Source organism: Thalassophryne amazonica, chromosome 10 (genome assembly GCF_902500255.1).
Source record: "Thalassophryne amazonica chromosome 10, fThaAma1.1, whole genome shotgun sequence".
Taxonomy (NCBI): domain Eukaryota; kingdom Metazoa; phylum Chordata; class Actinopteri; order Batrachoidiformes; family Batrachoididae; genus Thalassophryne; species Thalassophryne amazonica.
In genome coordinates, this window is record NC_047112.1 from 14588788 (window position 1) to 14604610 (window position 15823).

General features: G+C 38.6%; 1 protein-coding gene across 3 annotated transcripts in view; it reads left to right on the forward strand.

The window, feature by feature from the left end:
* fnbp1l (formin binding protein 1-like) overlaps positions 1 to 15598 on the forward strand; it is an 86239-nt gene extending 70641 nt beyond the window's left edge. Inside the window, exons 10-16 of one of the 3 annotated variants that reach the window (XM_034179454.1) lie at positions 841 to 1014; positions 5875 to 5984; positions 6070 to 6202; positions 8188 to 8282; positions 8647 to 8798; positions 9172 to 9209; positions 10791 to 15598. In XM_034179454.1, the coding sequence (XP_034035345.1) occupies positions 841 to 1014; positions 5875 to 5984; positions 6070 to 6202; positions 8188 to 8282; positions 8647 to 8798; positions 9172 to 9209; positions 10791 to 10931 (843 nt within the window). In that variant the 3' untranslated portion in view covers positions 10932 to 15598. The remainder of the gene's footprint in view (positions 1 to 840; positions 1015 to 5874; positions 5985 to 6069; positions 6203 to 8187; positions 8283 to 8646; positions 8799 to 9171; positions 9210 to 10790) is intronic. The other 2 variants (XM_034179453.1, XM_034179452.1) reach the window with 2 other exon arrangements.
* The last annotated feature ends 225 nt before the right edge of the window (positions 15599 to 15823 follow it).

Genomic DNA, 15823 nt, shown 5'->3' on the forward strand with positions numbered 1-15823 from the left:
AATACAAGGACACACCCTGTTGCATCAAGTTTGACACATCAGATTGATCAAACAGCTTTATTTTGCTGTGCAGTGGCCCATAGAAGTGTTTGCTGTGCTGGAATAATTATTGAAAATTATGAACAGCTGTGCTTTGTCTGCCTCCTAAACACTGGAAGCATGTGCTCATCAGTACGCTCTGTCCAGCTAACAATTTCAGCTGTCAACCACAGGGAGAGTAACTTGATGTCAGTTATATGAGCAAATATGGGAAGAAATATCCAGCAGAACAGCAAAGTAAAACTTTAATTAAAGAAGGATAGAATGTGTGGCTGGGGATTGTGCAAAAAGTTTTCTTCTCCACTGCAAATTAGTGATGTAGCAATCTGCTCTTGAGTGTTTAAAACCTATGTAAAACCCGTGTTTTAAAACCTTCTTGCCAAAGTCCGTAGCAAATGGTCCACACCGCGATCTATGCTAAATGGGGTCTGAACACATCAAAAACTGTTTAAAAAAATGTGTTTTGAACTGTTGCAGTTGGTTTACATCCTCTGGTTTTGGGACATAATAAAGCACAAGTGAATGAACGACTACAGGAAGGCGTGCAGGATGTTTGTTCTTATTCTGCATTTTATAAGTCCATCATCTTTAAGGATGTTTGGTTAAATCGGACTCCTGTTAAAAGCTCATGGTCTTTCTCCTGATTTAAATGTTCTCCAGCACAACTAAAACAAATACCCAAAAGCCTCAAAATGTTTTGTAGCACTCCAGAGAATGTGAGGTTGATACAGCACAAATCCATCTGTTCCGTAGTCCTGATGTTGTCCTCTGGTGTTGTCCTGTCTCCCTGCTTCCCACCAGCCCCCAGCCTCAGCTCCTCCTCCTCCGCCTCCTTCTTCCTTCTCACGCCCCACCCGACCCACATCCGGACTCTTCCCTCCACCCCGCTTTCCCTCAGACCTAGTGAACTACTGTCTGTCTGAGATAAAGACTACAGTACCCAGAATTTCCCCTCTGAGGGGTGTGACGCGAGGGGTGAGACACGAATCTGCACTGTTCGTGTGTTTAATTGATGTGGTTGACATGATTTTTACATAGGAAAAAAAATTCTTCATCTTCTTCCCAGGGTGTCTGCAAGACCCAGAAATCTTGAGTTCTGTGATTTAAACAAAAAGCGTTGACTAATTTGACTTAAATTTAAAATCTTAAACTCTTTATAGTTTTCAGAGTTTTGATTTAAATTTGACTCACAATAACTGACAGACACCCCATCCTTGATTTTTGTTTGACTCATTCTTTGCAGTTTTTTTTGTCTTTGATTATCTTTCTTTTTCTCTTCTTTGTCATGTTCTATCTCTTGTTTTTTGTACTTTTGTTTGATTTTTATAAGACTGTTTTGGATCCGATCACACTACGGAGGATCCTTGGTGATGGGCGGTGATTTAGGGGATTTGTTTGCAGTGCTTTCTGGGTAATTGGGGCTGTCTAATGTCTTACAACATCAACCATGTTGCTCTGATGTTGGTCTGCTGTGTTTGTGTTGGAGTGGGTCTGACAAGGCCGTGAATTAAAGCTTTTTAACACAAATGTGTTAATAACATCCAGCCTCTGTGCCAAAGCTGTGATTGGCTCTGACCCCTGTCTGTTTTGTCAACGCCCATCTGTGATTGGCTGCTGTTCAACTTGTTTCATATCAAGACTGAAGTACTAGTGGTGATTCATATAATTAAGAAGTATGTGGTTTGATTCATGGTATATTGAGGCTGATAATAATTTACTATAATTACCAAAAATTGGGGGCTTAATAATATAAGAAGCATTGTTCTGATGAAAACATTAAAGGATAAATTAAATAAGTCTAAACACTTATGACTTCCAATATATGTACATTTTTATGAACGTGACAATTCGTTGTTTTGCTTTTATTTTTTTCCTCAAACTTTGTTTTGATGAGGTGAGCACTTTTGGATAATTTATTTAGTTAATGGCTCTGATGTATGTGTGTGTTGAAAAATGTTACAAAATGTAGCCAGACACACAAGATTTTTCTTTATTTTTGCTATTTTCCAAATTTCGAAGCTGCACTCAATAAAAAAAATAGAAACTAAAAATAATATATATTTCTGTAAAGACATAAACTGTTAAAACACATCTGTCAAACAGCCGTAAGTTTAGCATACATATGTCATTATTTATACAGTAGTGTTCAGAATAATAGTAGTGCTATGTGACTAAAAAGATTAATCCAGGTTTTGAGTATATTTCTTATTGTTACATGGGAAACAAGGTACCAGTAGATTCAGTAGATTCTCACAAATCTGACAAGACAAAGCATTCATGATATGCACACTCTTAAGGCTGTGAAACTGGGCTATTAGTAAAAAAAAAAAAAAAGTAGAAAACGGGGTGTTCACAATAATAGTAGTGTGGCATTCAGTCAGTGAGTTCATCAATTTTGTGGAACAAACAGGTGTGAATCAGGTGTCCCCTATTTAAGGATGAAGCCAGCACCTGTTGAACATGCTTTTCTCTTTGAAAGCCTGAGGAAAATGGGATATTCAAGACATTGTTCAGAAGAACAGCGTAGTTTGATTAAAAAGTTGTTTGGAGAGGGGAAAACTTATACGCAGGTGCAAAAAATTATAGGCTGTTCATCTACAATGATCTCTTAATGCTTTAAAATGGACAAAAAAAACAGAGACGCGTGGAAGAAAACAGAAAACAACCATCAAAATGGATAGAAGAATAACCAGAATGGCAAAGGCTCACCCACTGATCAGCTCCAGGATGATCAAAGACAGTCTGGAGTTACCTGTAAGTGCTGTGACAGTTAGAAGACGCCTGTGTGAAGCTAATTTATTTGCAAGAATCCCCCGCAAAGTCCCTCTGTTAAATAAAAGACATGCAGAAGAGGTTACAATTTGCCAAAGAACACATCAACTGGCCTAAAGAGAAATGGAGGAATATTTTGTGGACTGGTGAGAGTAAAATTGTTCTTTTTGGGTCCAAGGGCCGCAGACAGTTTGTGAGATGACCCCCAACCTCTGAATTCAAGCAACAGTTCATAGTGAAGACAGTGAAGCATGGTGGTGCAAGCATCATGATATGGGCATGTTTCTCCTACTATGGTGTTGGTCCTATATATCGCATACCAGGTATCATGGATCAGTTTGGATATGTCAAAATACTTGAAGAGGTCATGTTGCCTTATGCTGAAGAGGACATGCCCTTGAAATGGGTGTTTCAACAAGACAATGACCCCAAGCACACTAGTAAACCAGCAAAATCTTGGTTCCAAACCAACAAAATTAATGCCTCGCAGATGTGAAGAAATCATGAAAAACTGTGGTTATTCAACTAAATACTAGTTTAGTGATTCACAGGATTGCTAAAAAAGCAGTTTGAACATAATAGTTTTGAGTTTGTAGCGTCAACAGCAGATGCTACTATTATTGTGAACACCCCCTTTTCTACTTTTTTTTACTAATAGCCCAATTTCATAGCCTTAAGAGTGTGCATATCTTGAATGCTTGGTCTTGTTTGATTTGTGAGAATCTACTGAATCTACTGGTACCTTGTTTCCCATGTAACAATAAGAAATATACTCAAAACCTGGATTAATCTTTTTAGTCACATAGCACTACTATTATTCTGAACACTACTGTATGTGCCTTAAATGTTGTGTTTCAGACATGCATAATGTCTTTGGTCAAAATGCATTGTTGTAACTTGATTGGTTCTCCAAAAAAAAAAAGAATGTTAATATTTGCTGAGAAGGAATTTAAAAACCTACATTTATGACTGGGTTAAATTCCAGTTTTAAAAAAATATGGAGGTTTGAGTATTTCCCCAATTGGTATATGACAAGTTTTTCGAAGTATAAAAATTTTGTAAACAAAATTTTTATAATAATAATTTTTAAATATTTTTGACACTGACAATTTACAAATGACACAATATAATCTGAAAATATATATAATTCTGTAAAACGACAAACTCCTTTCAATGACCCAGTCTTAAGGTCTTTGAATAATAATAAAAACATTTTTATGATATATAGAAAACATGAATGAATCATATTTTACGTGATCTGGACATCATGTTTTCTTGTAAGATTGGTGCTTGACCATTTTTTTCCATTTAGTCAGACTTTACTTACTTTTTATTTAAACCTTCATGATCATTCAGGACCTTAATGAAAGTCCTATAAGTTGCCAAAAGTGTGGTCAATTTAAAACACTTTAGGTCTAAGTCATAATTTTTGTATGGCTAACAGTTTGTTTTTGACATACTAACAACTAACCAGCATTAAAGTTTTTTTTTTTTTTTTTTTTTTTTACTGGGCTGGTTAATGCGTTCTGGCTCAGTGGTCTGTCAAGATGGTAAGTAGTTGTGTGTGTCTTTGTTAAATGATGCAGCGTTGTGGGCTTTTGAGCATGTTTCCTCCAGATAGCATCCTTGATGTGGTGTGTTGCTCGTTTCACACTCTGAAAGCTTTTCCTGCTTCCTGATTATTTTTCTCTTGTTGCCACTGTTTTAAAGTGTTTTGATGTCCACAGAAATACGAATAGAATTCCTTAGTTGAAGAGTAAGAGGGTCACCAGTGTTTTAGGCATCCACCCATACTTCAGGTGTTTTAGTGATGACCTCCTCAGTATTTAGTCATGTTGGGTTGTAGGTATTTTGGGGCCTATTTTGACAATTTTTTTTTTCTTCCTTCTTTTTGGTGTTACTGTGGACAAATCTCTGACTGACAAAAGAAATAAAACCTTTAATGAAAAAATACAATTTAAAATAATAATATAACAGGCCATTTCTGAAACAATTCCTTATTTTCATTCTACATTTTTATGTGGCCCAAATTCTAAGTGTAAAATATGCAAACCACAGTTGTAGATGAGTCTTTTTTTAATTTTTTTGATAAACAAAAAAATCAAAATTCTGTGATTTCATCTTCTTAAATGTGAATATTGTTTATTTTACTAGTTTCATTACTCCTATCTCCAGTACACTGAATACCTTTGGCCTGTGGACAAAACAAGATGTTTGAAAATGTCGTCTTGGGCCCTGGATAACACTGATCAATGTTTTTCGCAATGGCCTTTGACATTTTATGGACCATAAAATGAATCAACTAATCCAGAGGATAATGGATCTATTAATTGATTATGAAAATGATCATTAGCTACAGCTTTAAAGTTTACATAATCCTTAGGCTAACAGCTTAATTTTGCTCAATTGCATGTATTTCATTTTATTAAACAATATAAGCTTTAAGATGAAATTATTTTAAAATATTAGTTACAAGATTCACTATGCCAGATTTTCTGAGTCAAGCATTTCCGCACACTAAGATGAATGCCTCTTTGAAAGACATGGAAGATTCCACAAACTTAAGGGATGGCATGTAAAAAGGTTCTTAATGGGTCTGTATTTAAGGGCCTGCCTATAGATCCAGTGCGTTACTGAATTTAAGAGCTGTGGATCTCTTTAGAAACCATCTAGAAAAGATTCATGGTGCCACAAGCAGCTGTACAATCTGTGAGTTATACAAAAATATAAGAAGCTTTGAACCACACAGACTTTACAACAAGAAAGGAGGTAGAAATTAACACCCAGGAATGACCTAACCTTTGTTGTAAAGGTCCTACAGAATGTCAGGAATTGATGGAGTTGGAGGCATCAGGTACAAATGTGACATCATGCACCTTAAAGAACACTGTGATTTATAGCTTCTATTTTATATAATAATATCCCCAACAATGAACCACTACGCATCTAAAAGCCTGTCATTACCTTCTTGTTTCTTTCTGCCACATCACTGTGGTGAAGTAACGTGGAATTACTTCTAAGAGTATCTGGTTTAATTCTTCAGCACTGTTTTGTCTCTGTCAGGCCCCGTCACTGGAGGATTTCAGCCACTTACCCCCCGAGCAGAGGAGGAAGAGGCTGCAGCACAGGATCGATGAGCTCAGCAAGGAGCTCCAGAAAGAGGTGGATCAGAGGTATGGCCCATGGGCCCATGGTACGGCCTGTCATGCCTGCAGTGTTTAGTCTGAGCCTTAACGCATGTTTGAATGTATCCATCAGGGACGCTCTGAACAAGATGAAGGATGTTTACGAGAAGAACCCCCAGATGGGTGACCCCAGCAGCCTGCAGCCCAAAATATCAGAGACCATATGCAACATGGAGAAGCTACGCTCAGAAATTCACAAAAACGAGGTACTGAAGTTCATCATCAGCGACTTATTCTTCTTCTTACAGTTTGATGTGGATGTCCTCTTTAATAAGTGGGCTTAATTAAATCTGATACTGACTGAGTCCAAACCGAACGACACCTCGACTGGATCTTCATTTTCACTTCTTCTTATCTTGTCTCACTTCTCTGCACATACCGTTTCATTTTCATCATGATTGTGTGCTACCTAGCCGTCTGGTCAAACTAAAATCAGAGCACACTTTTTATTTTTTTTTGTGTTGGTGTTGTTTCATTTTTGTTGACCGTTTTGTTATTGTGAGTCACATTTGGGTGCTAATTACATTTCCTTTGTTAGCCACGTGTTCTTTTTTGTTCACAGCGGTTTCACCTTGGGGGTGGGTGAAAAACATTAACAAATAAAAGGTCAAGTGCAGTTTTCTACAACCTCTTCAGCGGTCAAGTGTCTGCTATCATTTGAGAGAAAAACCTTGTTTAAAAAAAAACTGCGAACTGAGGAAATACATGAATATCAATAGATCAGCTTCGGTAGAGCTCCAAATTAACTCAAAACCCCCCTGAATCTTCAACTTGTGTACGGTTTGTGTTTTCTGTTTGATTTTGGGAGTATAAGTCACACCTGTTAAAAAGAAAAATGCCTGGAAAAATCCATCTACAAGTTGCACTGGAAAATACAGTATTTCTGGTAATATTATTAGGTTGCTGTAATACATGCTGGCAGCACGGTGGATTAGTGGCTAGCACTGGTGGCACACAGCAAGGAGGTCGTGGGATCGCTTCCCGCCCTTTCTGTGTGGAGTTTGCATGTTCTTCCTCGTGTCTGCGTGGGTTTCCTCCCACAATCCAAACCATCTGGAGTTGGTCCCTGGGCGCCTGTGGCTGCTCACTGCTCCTAGTGGTTGGGTTGTGTGTAACTGTCATTAGGATGGGTTAAATGCAGAGAACACATTTTGTGGTATGTAAGTACAATGAAAATAAAAAAAAAAATGATAAAAAAATATCTGATAAACACACAAGGCTGGCACGAAAGAGGAGGAAAACATAATGAACACTCATTATTTTTTGCTTTTTACAATATGCTGGGGGTCACGGAATTAATTTATTTCAGGTGGGTGTTTAATAAACTTAAATTTAAAAGAATAATTTAATTTCATGTGGGCGTTTAACCAACTTTTTTCAAAAAAGGGGGTGGGCTGATGCTCGACCCTGGACCCTAGGAGTGAATATGGTACGTTCTCTGAAATGTGAACATTTAATAAATTAATTTTCCCTTGTGCACTAATCTGCAGACTCTCATTGCGGGGTCCATTTCAGTCCAATCACTGTACTCACACCATGCACTGCCAGAAAGGCTGTTTGTAGTGGTTTATTTTTTGGAGGGAAGGGGTTGGTTGTTTTTTTTTTTTTTTTTTCATGGTGGTGAATTTGTCATCCAGTCATCTATAATGTTTTTCTCAATATATTTTTGTTATTTTTATAGCTAAAATGTTAACAGCTGTTATTTTTTATTTATTTATTTGGGTGTCACTGTTGTTCCTGTTGAATTGTTTTTTTTTTTTGTTTTTTTTTTCAGTTCTGAGTTCATCATCTTGGGAAAGTCTTAATTTATTGATATTCCCCCCCCCCCCCCCCCCTTCAGGTTGATGTGTCTTGACTGTTTCTTAACTTGTGATATTTAATGTCAGTTATTATGTAGATGACTTTTATTTTATTTAGCGACAGCACATCGCTATCTAAAAAAATTATTTCAGGTATTTTATTGTAAATATTTACTACATGAAAGCAGCTAAGATGGCATCAGACAGGGTTATCATTACTCCAGTTTTATAAACATCAACTTGCGCCACCTCCTGCTCAAGCATGCAAACAGCTCCGTGGAGTTGGACAGAGGTGTAAATATATCATATCATATCATTTATATATATATATATATATATATATATATATAAATCAGCTTTTATTATGTTGTAACTGAAGTGTGTCTGTGCAGGCGTGGCTGTCTGAGGTGGAGGGAAAGCAGAACTCCAGAGGAGATAGAAGACACAGCGCCGACAACAACCATCCTGCCCCTCAAGGCAGAGAGAGGTAACCAGACGACAACAAACCCTTACTAATCAGAGCATAGGGTCGAAAGGAATCCAAAGGGTTTAATGTATGTTTCCAAAGTGGTAAACCCGTTTTGGAAAACGTCTGGTTCATGCAGTGATTTTCAGCTACGATAAGGCAGTTTCTTGGAAAAAAGTAGACTGTTTCCACAGCAACGGAGATACGCCCTAATCCCTGATTGTGCACTTTAATAGTGCATAAGACTGAAACGTGCCGGCTTACGTTACATATTTTTGGTAATCAGAGTTCTGTGCTGCCGAGGACTGTTGAGAAAGTCATCTCATGTAAAATAATTTTAAAATAGTCATGTTGTGTTTTATTGTAATGCTTCCTCTTTCTTCAGTCCTGAGGGCAGTTACACAGACGACACCAGTCAGGAGCATCACACGCCACAACGCCACCACAACCCAGACTCCCACGAGTTCGATGATGAATTCGATGATGACGACCCGCTGCCTGTCATCGGCCACTGTAAAGCACTCTATGTCTTTGATGGTAAGGAAAATCAAGAAATGTCATGTTTAAAAAGATATAAAACAATGCCACAATGTCAGAAACACTTACAATTTAAGGTGTTCTGAGCAACAGAATTACACTGCAATGACATTTTTTTAATCTCAAAATTTTATTTATTTATTCATTTTTTTGCCTTCTTCTTCTTTTAACTTGTGAATACTACTTTTGTGGTTGGTCTGTGTATTTAAAAAAAAAAAACGGAGGGTAAAAGAAAGGGGGTCACAAAATACCACCCTGGCTTAAAAAAGTCACATAAAGGTAAAATGAGATTTTATCCCTCACTGTTTTCAAAAACACATACTTATGTGCAAGAAGACAAAAACAGTATTTTGATTCTACATTTAACTCTTAGGTCAAAGCGAAGGGACGCTGGTGATGGCAGAAAATGAGGTGAGCCTCTCTTTGTGTTAAATTTTTTTTATTACTCTGTCAGTTTCCAAAATGAATGATTGAAGACAAAATGTGCACATTATACGTTAAAGCTTTGTTGTGAAAAACATTTCAAGTACAAGTTGGAAGTCCAAAAAGGAAAAAGACTGAGCAGAGACTTTTCCCCAGATAACGCTGGAGTTGTGTCAGGAAGGGCATCCGGCGTAAAACTTGTGCCAAATACCAATGCAGATCTGGCTGTATCTGCTGTGGCAACCCCGGACAAACGGGAGGAGCCGAAAGGACAACAAGTAATGAGCAGAGACTGAAGCAATACTCCCTCTGTTTGTGTCATAATCTGAGCTTTTCTTTTCCAAGTTGGCATAACTGGACCAGGCATGCATGCACATTTAATACACAGTGCAGTGCATGCAAATCCCACCATGTGAAACTCTTGCTCCTCCCCATGTTTAAAAAAAGACAACAGTAGTAGTGATCAGCAGTGACGTTCATGTCTCTTGGCCTTCAGTTTTTGAGATCGAGAGACGCAAGGACAGAGCTTATGGAGCCATGAGGTTTTGGTGATACTGATATCTTTGTACAGCAAAATCCTGGTGCTTCCTGTCCTAATGTGAGGTTGTTAGACTTGGACACTAATCAGTGACCTAAAGCAATGACGAGATGTCCTTGGTAGTACGCCCGTTTGGTTCTACTAGAATGAGAGTATCACTTCCACGCTGCAGAAATATCAGCTATCTCATTTTGGTCATGTGGCACATTTCTCTTAGCATGATCCAGCACCCCACAAGACCCCACACAATGGGGAAAAGGCCATTGTTTCATGGTCTTTATGCTCACCTGGCTATGTGAGATACATGGCTACTTTTGAGAAGTGGGGATGGACCGCTGGTGCCTCTCGTAATAGGCACTATCAGCACCATCACATGCTCCTCCCAGACCTGAGACCTAGTTAGTGAACATCCTCATAGCTCTGTACATTCAAGATAGTGGACAAGAACAGCTTTCCAGCAATTATTCCCCCTAAGATACCAAATTCAGAGATTAAACAGCCTTTGATCACGAAAGTAGATATGTTAGAGCAGGGGTGGGCAATAGTGTGCCATGAAGGGCCAAACAGTGTAACCTTTCCTTTCAGCCGATCAGTAGGTTTGACTCATGAGCTCTTCCCTTCAACTTAAAGTCTCAGTCATCTGTGAAATCACCTGCCTGGGTCATTGGTAGGAAGGAAAACCTGTACTGCTTTGGCCATTCATGCTACCCCTGGACTAAAGTCAACAGAAACACAGAGCTGTTCAAGCTGAAAAAGGGCTCCAAATGGTGATTCCTTCTCCTCAATGCAGAGGGGAGAGGAGGGAGGATGAGGGTTGGAGAGGAGTGGTCGAGTAGAGGAACTGGTGTTTTGATCCTGAGGTGCTGGTGCGAAATGCAGTGGTAGCAAATCATTTCTCGCACCTTTTATGAAATAAATTTAGACAGCTGTTTTGATTATTCATTTCTTTAAGTTATGGGATAAAACAATGTGTGTCAGTTCCACCAATTAACTGAATTGTTGTCATATCCACCATTTGTGGTTGCTTATAGATTCTGTACATCATCGAGGAGGATAAAGGCGACGGCTGGACTAAAGTCAGGAAGCAGGGAGGGGAAGAGGGCTACGTTCCCACATCCTACGTGGAAATCACTCTGGAGAAAAACTGCAAAGGTGCCGTCACCTACATCTGAAGCTTGACCTCGACACGCCTTCTCCTCTTTAGCCACCTGTGCACTTATTATTTTATAATTGTTTGTCCTCATCGCTGTCAAACGTTTTTATTGCGTTTGAGGTGTGAAAGTTGTTTTTCACGGCTTCTTGTGGAACCCGGTGACAAATTACCACCACGTCTCCTTGATCAAAGTGTTTTTATGTCATATCTTTATTTTTGTTTTTGTTTTTTTAGCTGAACTGAAGATATTTAAGAGTTCTTTATCAGATTTTAAAGTTTGGATTTAATATCTGTCGTAGTTTTGTTGGTCCTGTATAAGGCTGTCACATCAGGCAGCCGGTGGTCATGCTTTTAAAATGGACATTAGATGTTTCATACTAGTATAAAAGGCTCCCAACCAGAGGAAAACCGGATTTAGCAGATAAAGCGATTTTGATCAGTCGCCAGTGGATATTGTACAATAATGTGAACGTGTGACTTTGCACTCTGAGAACCTTATGATGATGTTTTACTGCTATTAGTCTTTGAACATTTGCAGATTAACTGTTTGATTGTTTCTTTGGGGTCCATTCACTTCCTGTTCACAACAGGTGGTGCTGCTATCATATTTGTACTACACACGGTTCAAACTATTTGATCTTTTTTTGGATTTGAGAAAAATGTCTTGGCACAAATTGTTTTGCATGTCTGCAAAAGGGTTCGGTGAAAATTCTGCTGCTCATTACGTGAATTGGCTAAAGCGTCGCTGCACACTGATTGATTCTTCTTTCCACTCAGTGAACAGTAAGTGAATTGGCTCCGCCCCTTGACGGGCAAGCCCGAGCTCCACTCGTGACTGTTTGAGGCTGGTCATTGTGGTAACTCGCTCTCTCTTCCATGTGACTGCAGGTTCCTGAGGGCCGCTGGGTGGCCGGGCGCTTTGATTGGCTGGTGGAGGGCTCACGCTGATTAATGGTGGTGGCGGGTAAAGATAAAGAGGGGAGGGGTTAAGTCTGAGAGGCAGGTCTGCATGTCTGCATGCTCATCCATTTGTAAGCAGCAAACCATTCTGGGTTCGTGCACGAAAACGCTAACACCATTAACAGCTTAACCCTGTTGCTGCTAATGCTAAAGCTTTGTTTGTTTGTTACACCGTAAAAACAAACGGCAGGCTGCAAATTTATGGAGATCAAAGTTTACATGAATTGATGAAGTGTTTATTGTCGCAGGATTCATGTTATAAAATTTTTTGGATCGCGACGTTGTCATTCAGCCACAACGCGACTGCTGCGTTTGTGTCACTTCGGGAATTGCGTCACTCTGGTTCTTTATACATTTGAAATTGACAAAATGTTTGTGACATCAAAGCAACACTTTAACACACACGTCACAATGAAGGAATTCGACCGCACTCCTCCTGTCACGCCATCGAGGCCCGTCGACAAACGAACAAGAAGATGATTTGCCGTTACAGGCGTGACGACTTAACGTCTTAACAGATTAGAGGTGAATTAAAGACGGGACGGAATCTTCTTAACTCTCTCTGCTGGATGAACATCCAGAGACATTAAACACCATCTCAGTCAGTGATGTCACAGACGCCAGCTGTGACATCACTGAACCACCACTTCAGAATCAGCCAACATTTTCATCCGCTCACATTGTAACCTAACAGGATCTCGGGACCTTTTTACACCAAAGTCCCTTCAGGCTCACATGGTCGACTAAGTGTTTATTTTATTTTATTTTTTGATAGCGTCTGTCAGTCGTCGCTTTTGTCAGCTTTCTGAGCATCCCGTAGGAACAAAGAACTAAATTTCCACTTGATACATTTCGTAATATTTTCTGACATTTAAACTTTTGATATTTTTCGAAATCCTTGTTCCTTTGCAGAATCAAATCTGAATCATATTTCCTTCTGCAATTGAAAGCCTCAGCCTGACATTAAAGGGGGGTCCAGTTGTTTTCTTTTAAATCTTCTGTTTTTTTAGGTAAATACGCTTGCAGTTTTATGTTAAACCACATTAAAGTCTAGTAAATCTGTCTGTGCAGGTCAAGACTCCTACGGAACCCTTGAAATAGCTTGTTTTTATAAATTGTGAATTGTCACAGTTTAATAAATTGTGACTGTAAATGTATTTAAATATTGTCAAATATGACCGTTTTAACTCTGAAGGTACACAAAGTGTGAAGCAGCGTTGCAGCAGTGAACAGTGACAGTTTTAATAATTATTACAATATGGTGCACGGCTGTACAGCTAACTCAACAGCAATTGTAATAAATGCTAAGAATGCCTCTTTCTGTGAATGTGTGTTTGTTTGTAGAGTCTTAATCAAATATATTTTCCAAAGTATAAGTCGGCGGACCTCCCAAAATAGTAAAAAAAAAAAAAAAAAAAAAAAATTATACTTCAGAAAAAAGTAACCACTTTCCTAATACCTGCTGCAATAGTGGGTGCAAATACACAGCAAACTCAAATACTATTGTAATAATTATTCCAATCTTGGTTGGGTTTTTATGTATTTGCATCCATGATCATAATAATCATTTGCAAAGTGATTTTCTGACTAAGAACCCGTCAAGAGTTGTATTCACGGAAACAAGTGTTAGTTACATTAGCATTTATTACAGTAGCGGGTGAGTTAGCGGTGAGTTTATGCCCGGTATTGTGATAATTATTACAATACCGCTAAATTTATCCACTGGTCTAACAATTATAATTGTGACACTTAAGACAACAGTGGATACAACTAAATAAAGTGACATTTATCGTTTTTCCTTCAGGTGTTTGGTTTAGCTCCTGATGGAGGAAATCAGTCGCGATTGGGTTTTTTTTGGGGAGGTGGGGTGGGGGGTTATGTTTTTGCTGCTCTAACTCTTCATCATCATCCTCTGCCATTGTGGTGTTTTGTTGTTGGTGTCTTCCTGAGCTGCTCCTCACGCTCACCTTCACGTCACCCACATACAGCTGCTTCTTCTTGACACATTTTCAAACAGGGTCATGTCCGTCACACTAACACGTTTGACTTTTTGTCGTTTCTTTATGTGCATTAAGTTTCATTCAGAGCTGCTCTGTGGGACCATTCCTTTGTTTCTTTTTTTGTTTGTATTTTGTTTTGTTTTTGTTTTCCTGGTCCACCTCTTCAGCTGTCTCCCTCTCATTTCCACTCCTCTACTGGGTTGTACACGCCACCATTTGAACAGCAGGTGGCAGACTCCTCTCAGTAAGCCACAGCTGAGCTCAAGCAGGACTCAGCGACTTATACGAACACCAAACAAAAAGAGGATCTTCGGTGCAGCCGCAGTTGGACTCTGCCTTAGAAAAAAAGACTTTGTTTTTACTCTGGAGGGAGAAATCTATGCTAATGTGCTAACACATATCTGGATGTCTGACTACATCTCCCATCAGCCACCTGGGCTCAGCCCAGCCTCCAGCTGCATTTTCACAATTTTCTTCTAGCCCGGCCTGTTTGTAAATGTGAGGACGTGTGTGTACATCTCTGCGTCTATGGTCATTAACTCATAAACATCTCGGTATGTGTTGTTAGTTTTTAATCAATGAATGATTTGTTTGTACATATAACTCTTGTTTATGTTGAGTTGAATGTGTTACTGTAGTGATTGTGGTGTGTTTGATTGACAGGCGGGGAGCTTTTTTAAGTGCAGCAACCGCCACTGGAGGATTCAAGTCCCGCCCCCTCACCTAGCTAATGTCTGTTTTGTTTTTGTTTATTTAGCATATTGACACTATCAGAACAAATAATTTTGTTGGTTTAAAATGTTTTAATTATTCACATCTCTTGTTTATCTTACAGTGAATAAATAATTGTCTTTTGAGAGGACATTTTCAGTCCAGATGCTAGCTAGCAAAGACGGCGGGACTTTGTATCTCATCATGAAAACGGTTCGAATTGAATCGATGCACTTTGCAGCAATTGAATGAGTGAATGTTTTTTCTTATTTTTTTAAATAATCACTGTGTAGCAATGACAAACAAAAGCAGGCGATTTTTCCTCTGCTTAATAGTTTTATATACTTTTTTTATAACTTCTAGCAATGACAAACTTTGTTTTCTTATTTTTTTAATTTTTTTTTTTTGCATGATCATTGAGTTAATTTCCCCACTTCTTTTCTTTATAGCCTCAGTCATAGTTCAGTTGACGCACCACAGCTAATATTAGCTAACTGTGGATCCACGTCATCACCTGAACAATTCTTTTTTTTTTTTTTTTTTAATTTGTAAAGCTGTGAAATGTACACAATGACGCTGTAGACGACGTTACTTGAGTTTTAGCACTATCGTCATTTTCCACTTACGCTGAGTCATCCCGCTGCTGAGTGGTTCAGGCGGGGGATGCACAGTGGCACAAGTTAAGCTATCTGCTTTAGCAATTAACAGTTACTACATTTTGCATAACTGTCTTCAGATCAGCTTTTTGTGGGTCTGTGTGGATGTTTGTGGCGTCTTTTGACAGATTTATCAGGTAACTGGTTATTATTATATAATAGTTAGTTTCCCTCACTGCAAACACATTAAACCAGACAAAAACAAAATTGTATTATTCTGTCTTCAAAGGCATGAAACTGAGCAAATACTTGCTTTGATCCTGGTAACTTGCATTATAATTACATCAAACCACTTCCTCGGCACAGAAAACCAGCTAACTGTTTATGAATGGAAACAAAGGTGTTGCAGAAATAATATACGACATGAAACACTCATTTATACTGAAAAAAGGTTTCACTTAAATGCCACCCACAGCAATAAAAAGTGACTTTAGAAACTAATCTTTTATTAAGATTGAAAAGACGTTCTGGCAAATTCGGGATACAAACATTTATTGTGTGATTTTAAACTCTTGTGGTTGTTTACTTATCTTAGCTGCAAACTGTTTGAATCATCAACTTCCATCCAGGGGAAAAAAAAAATC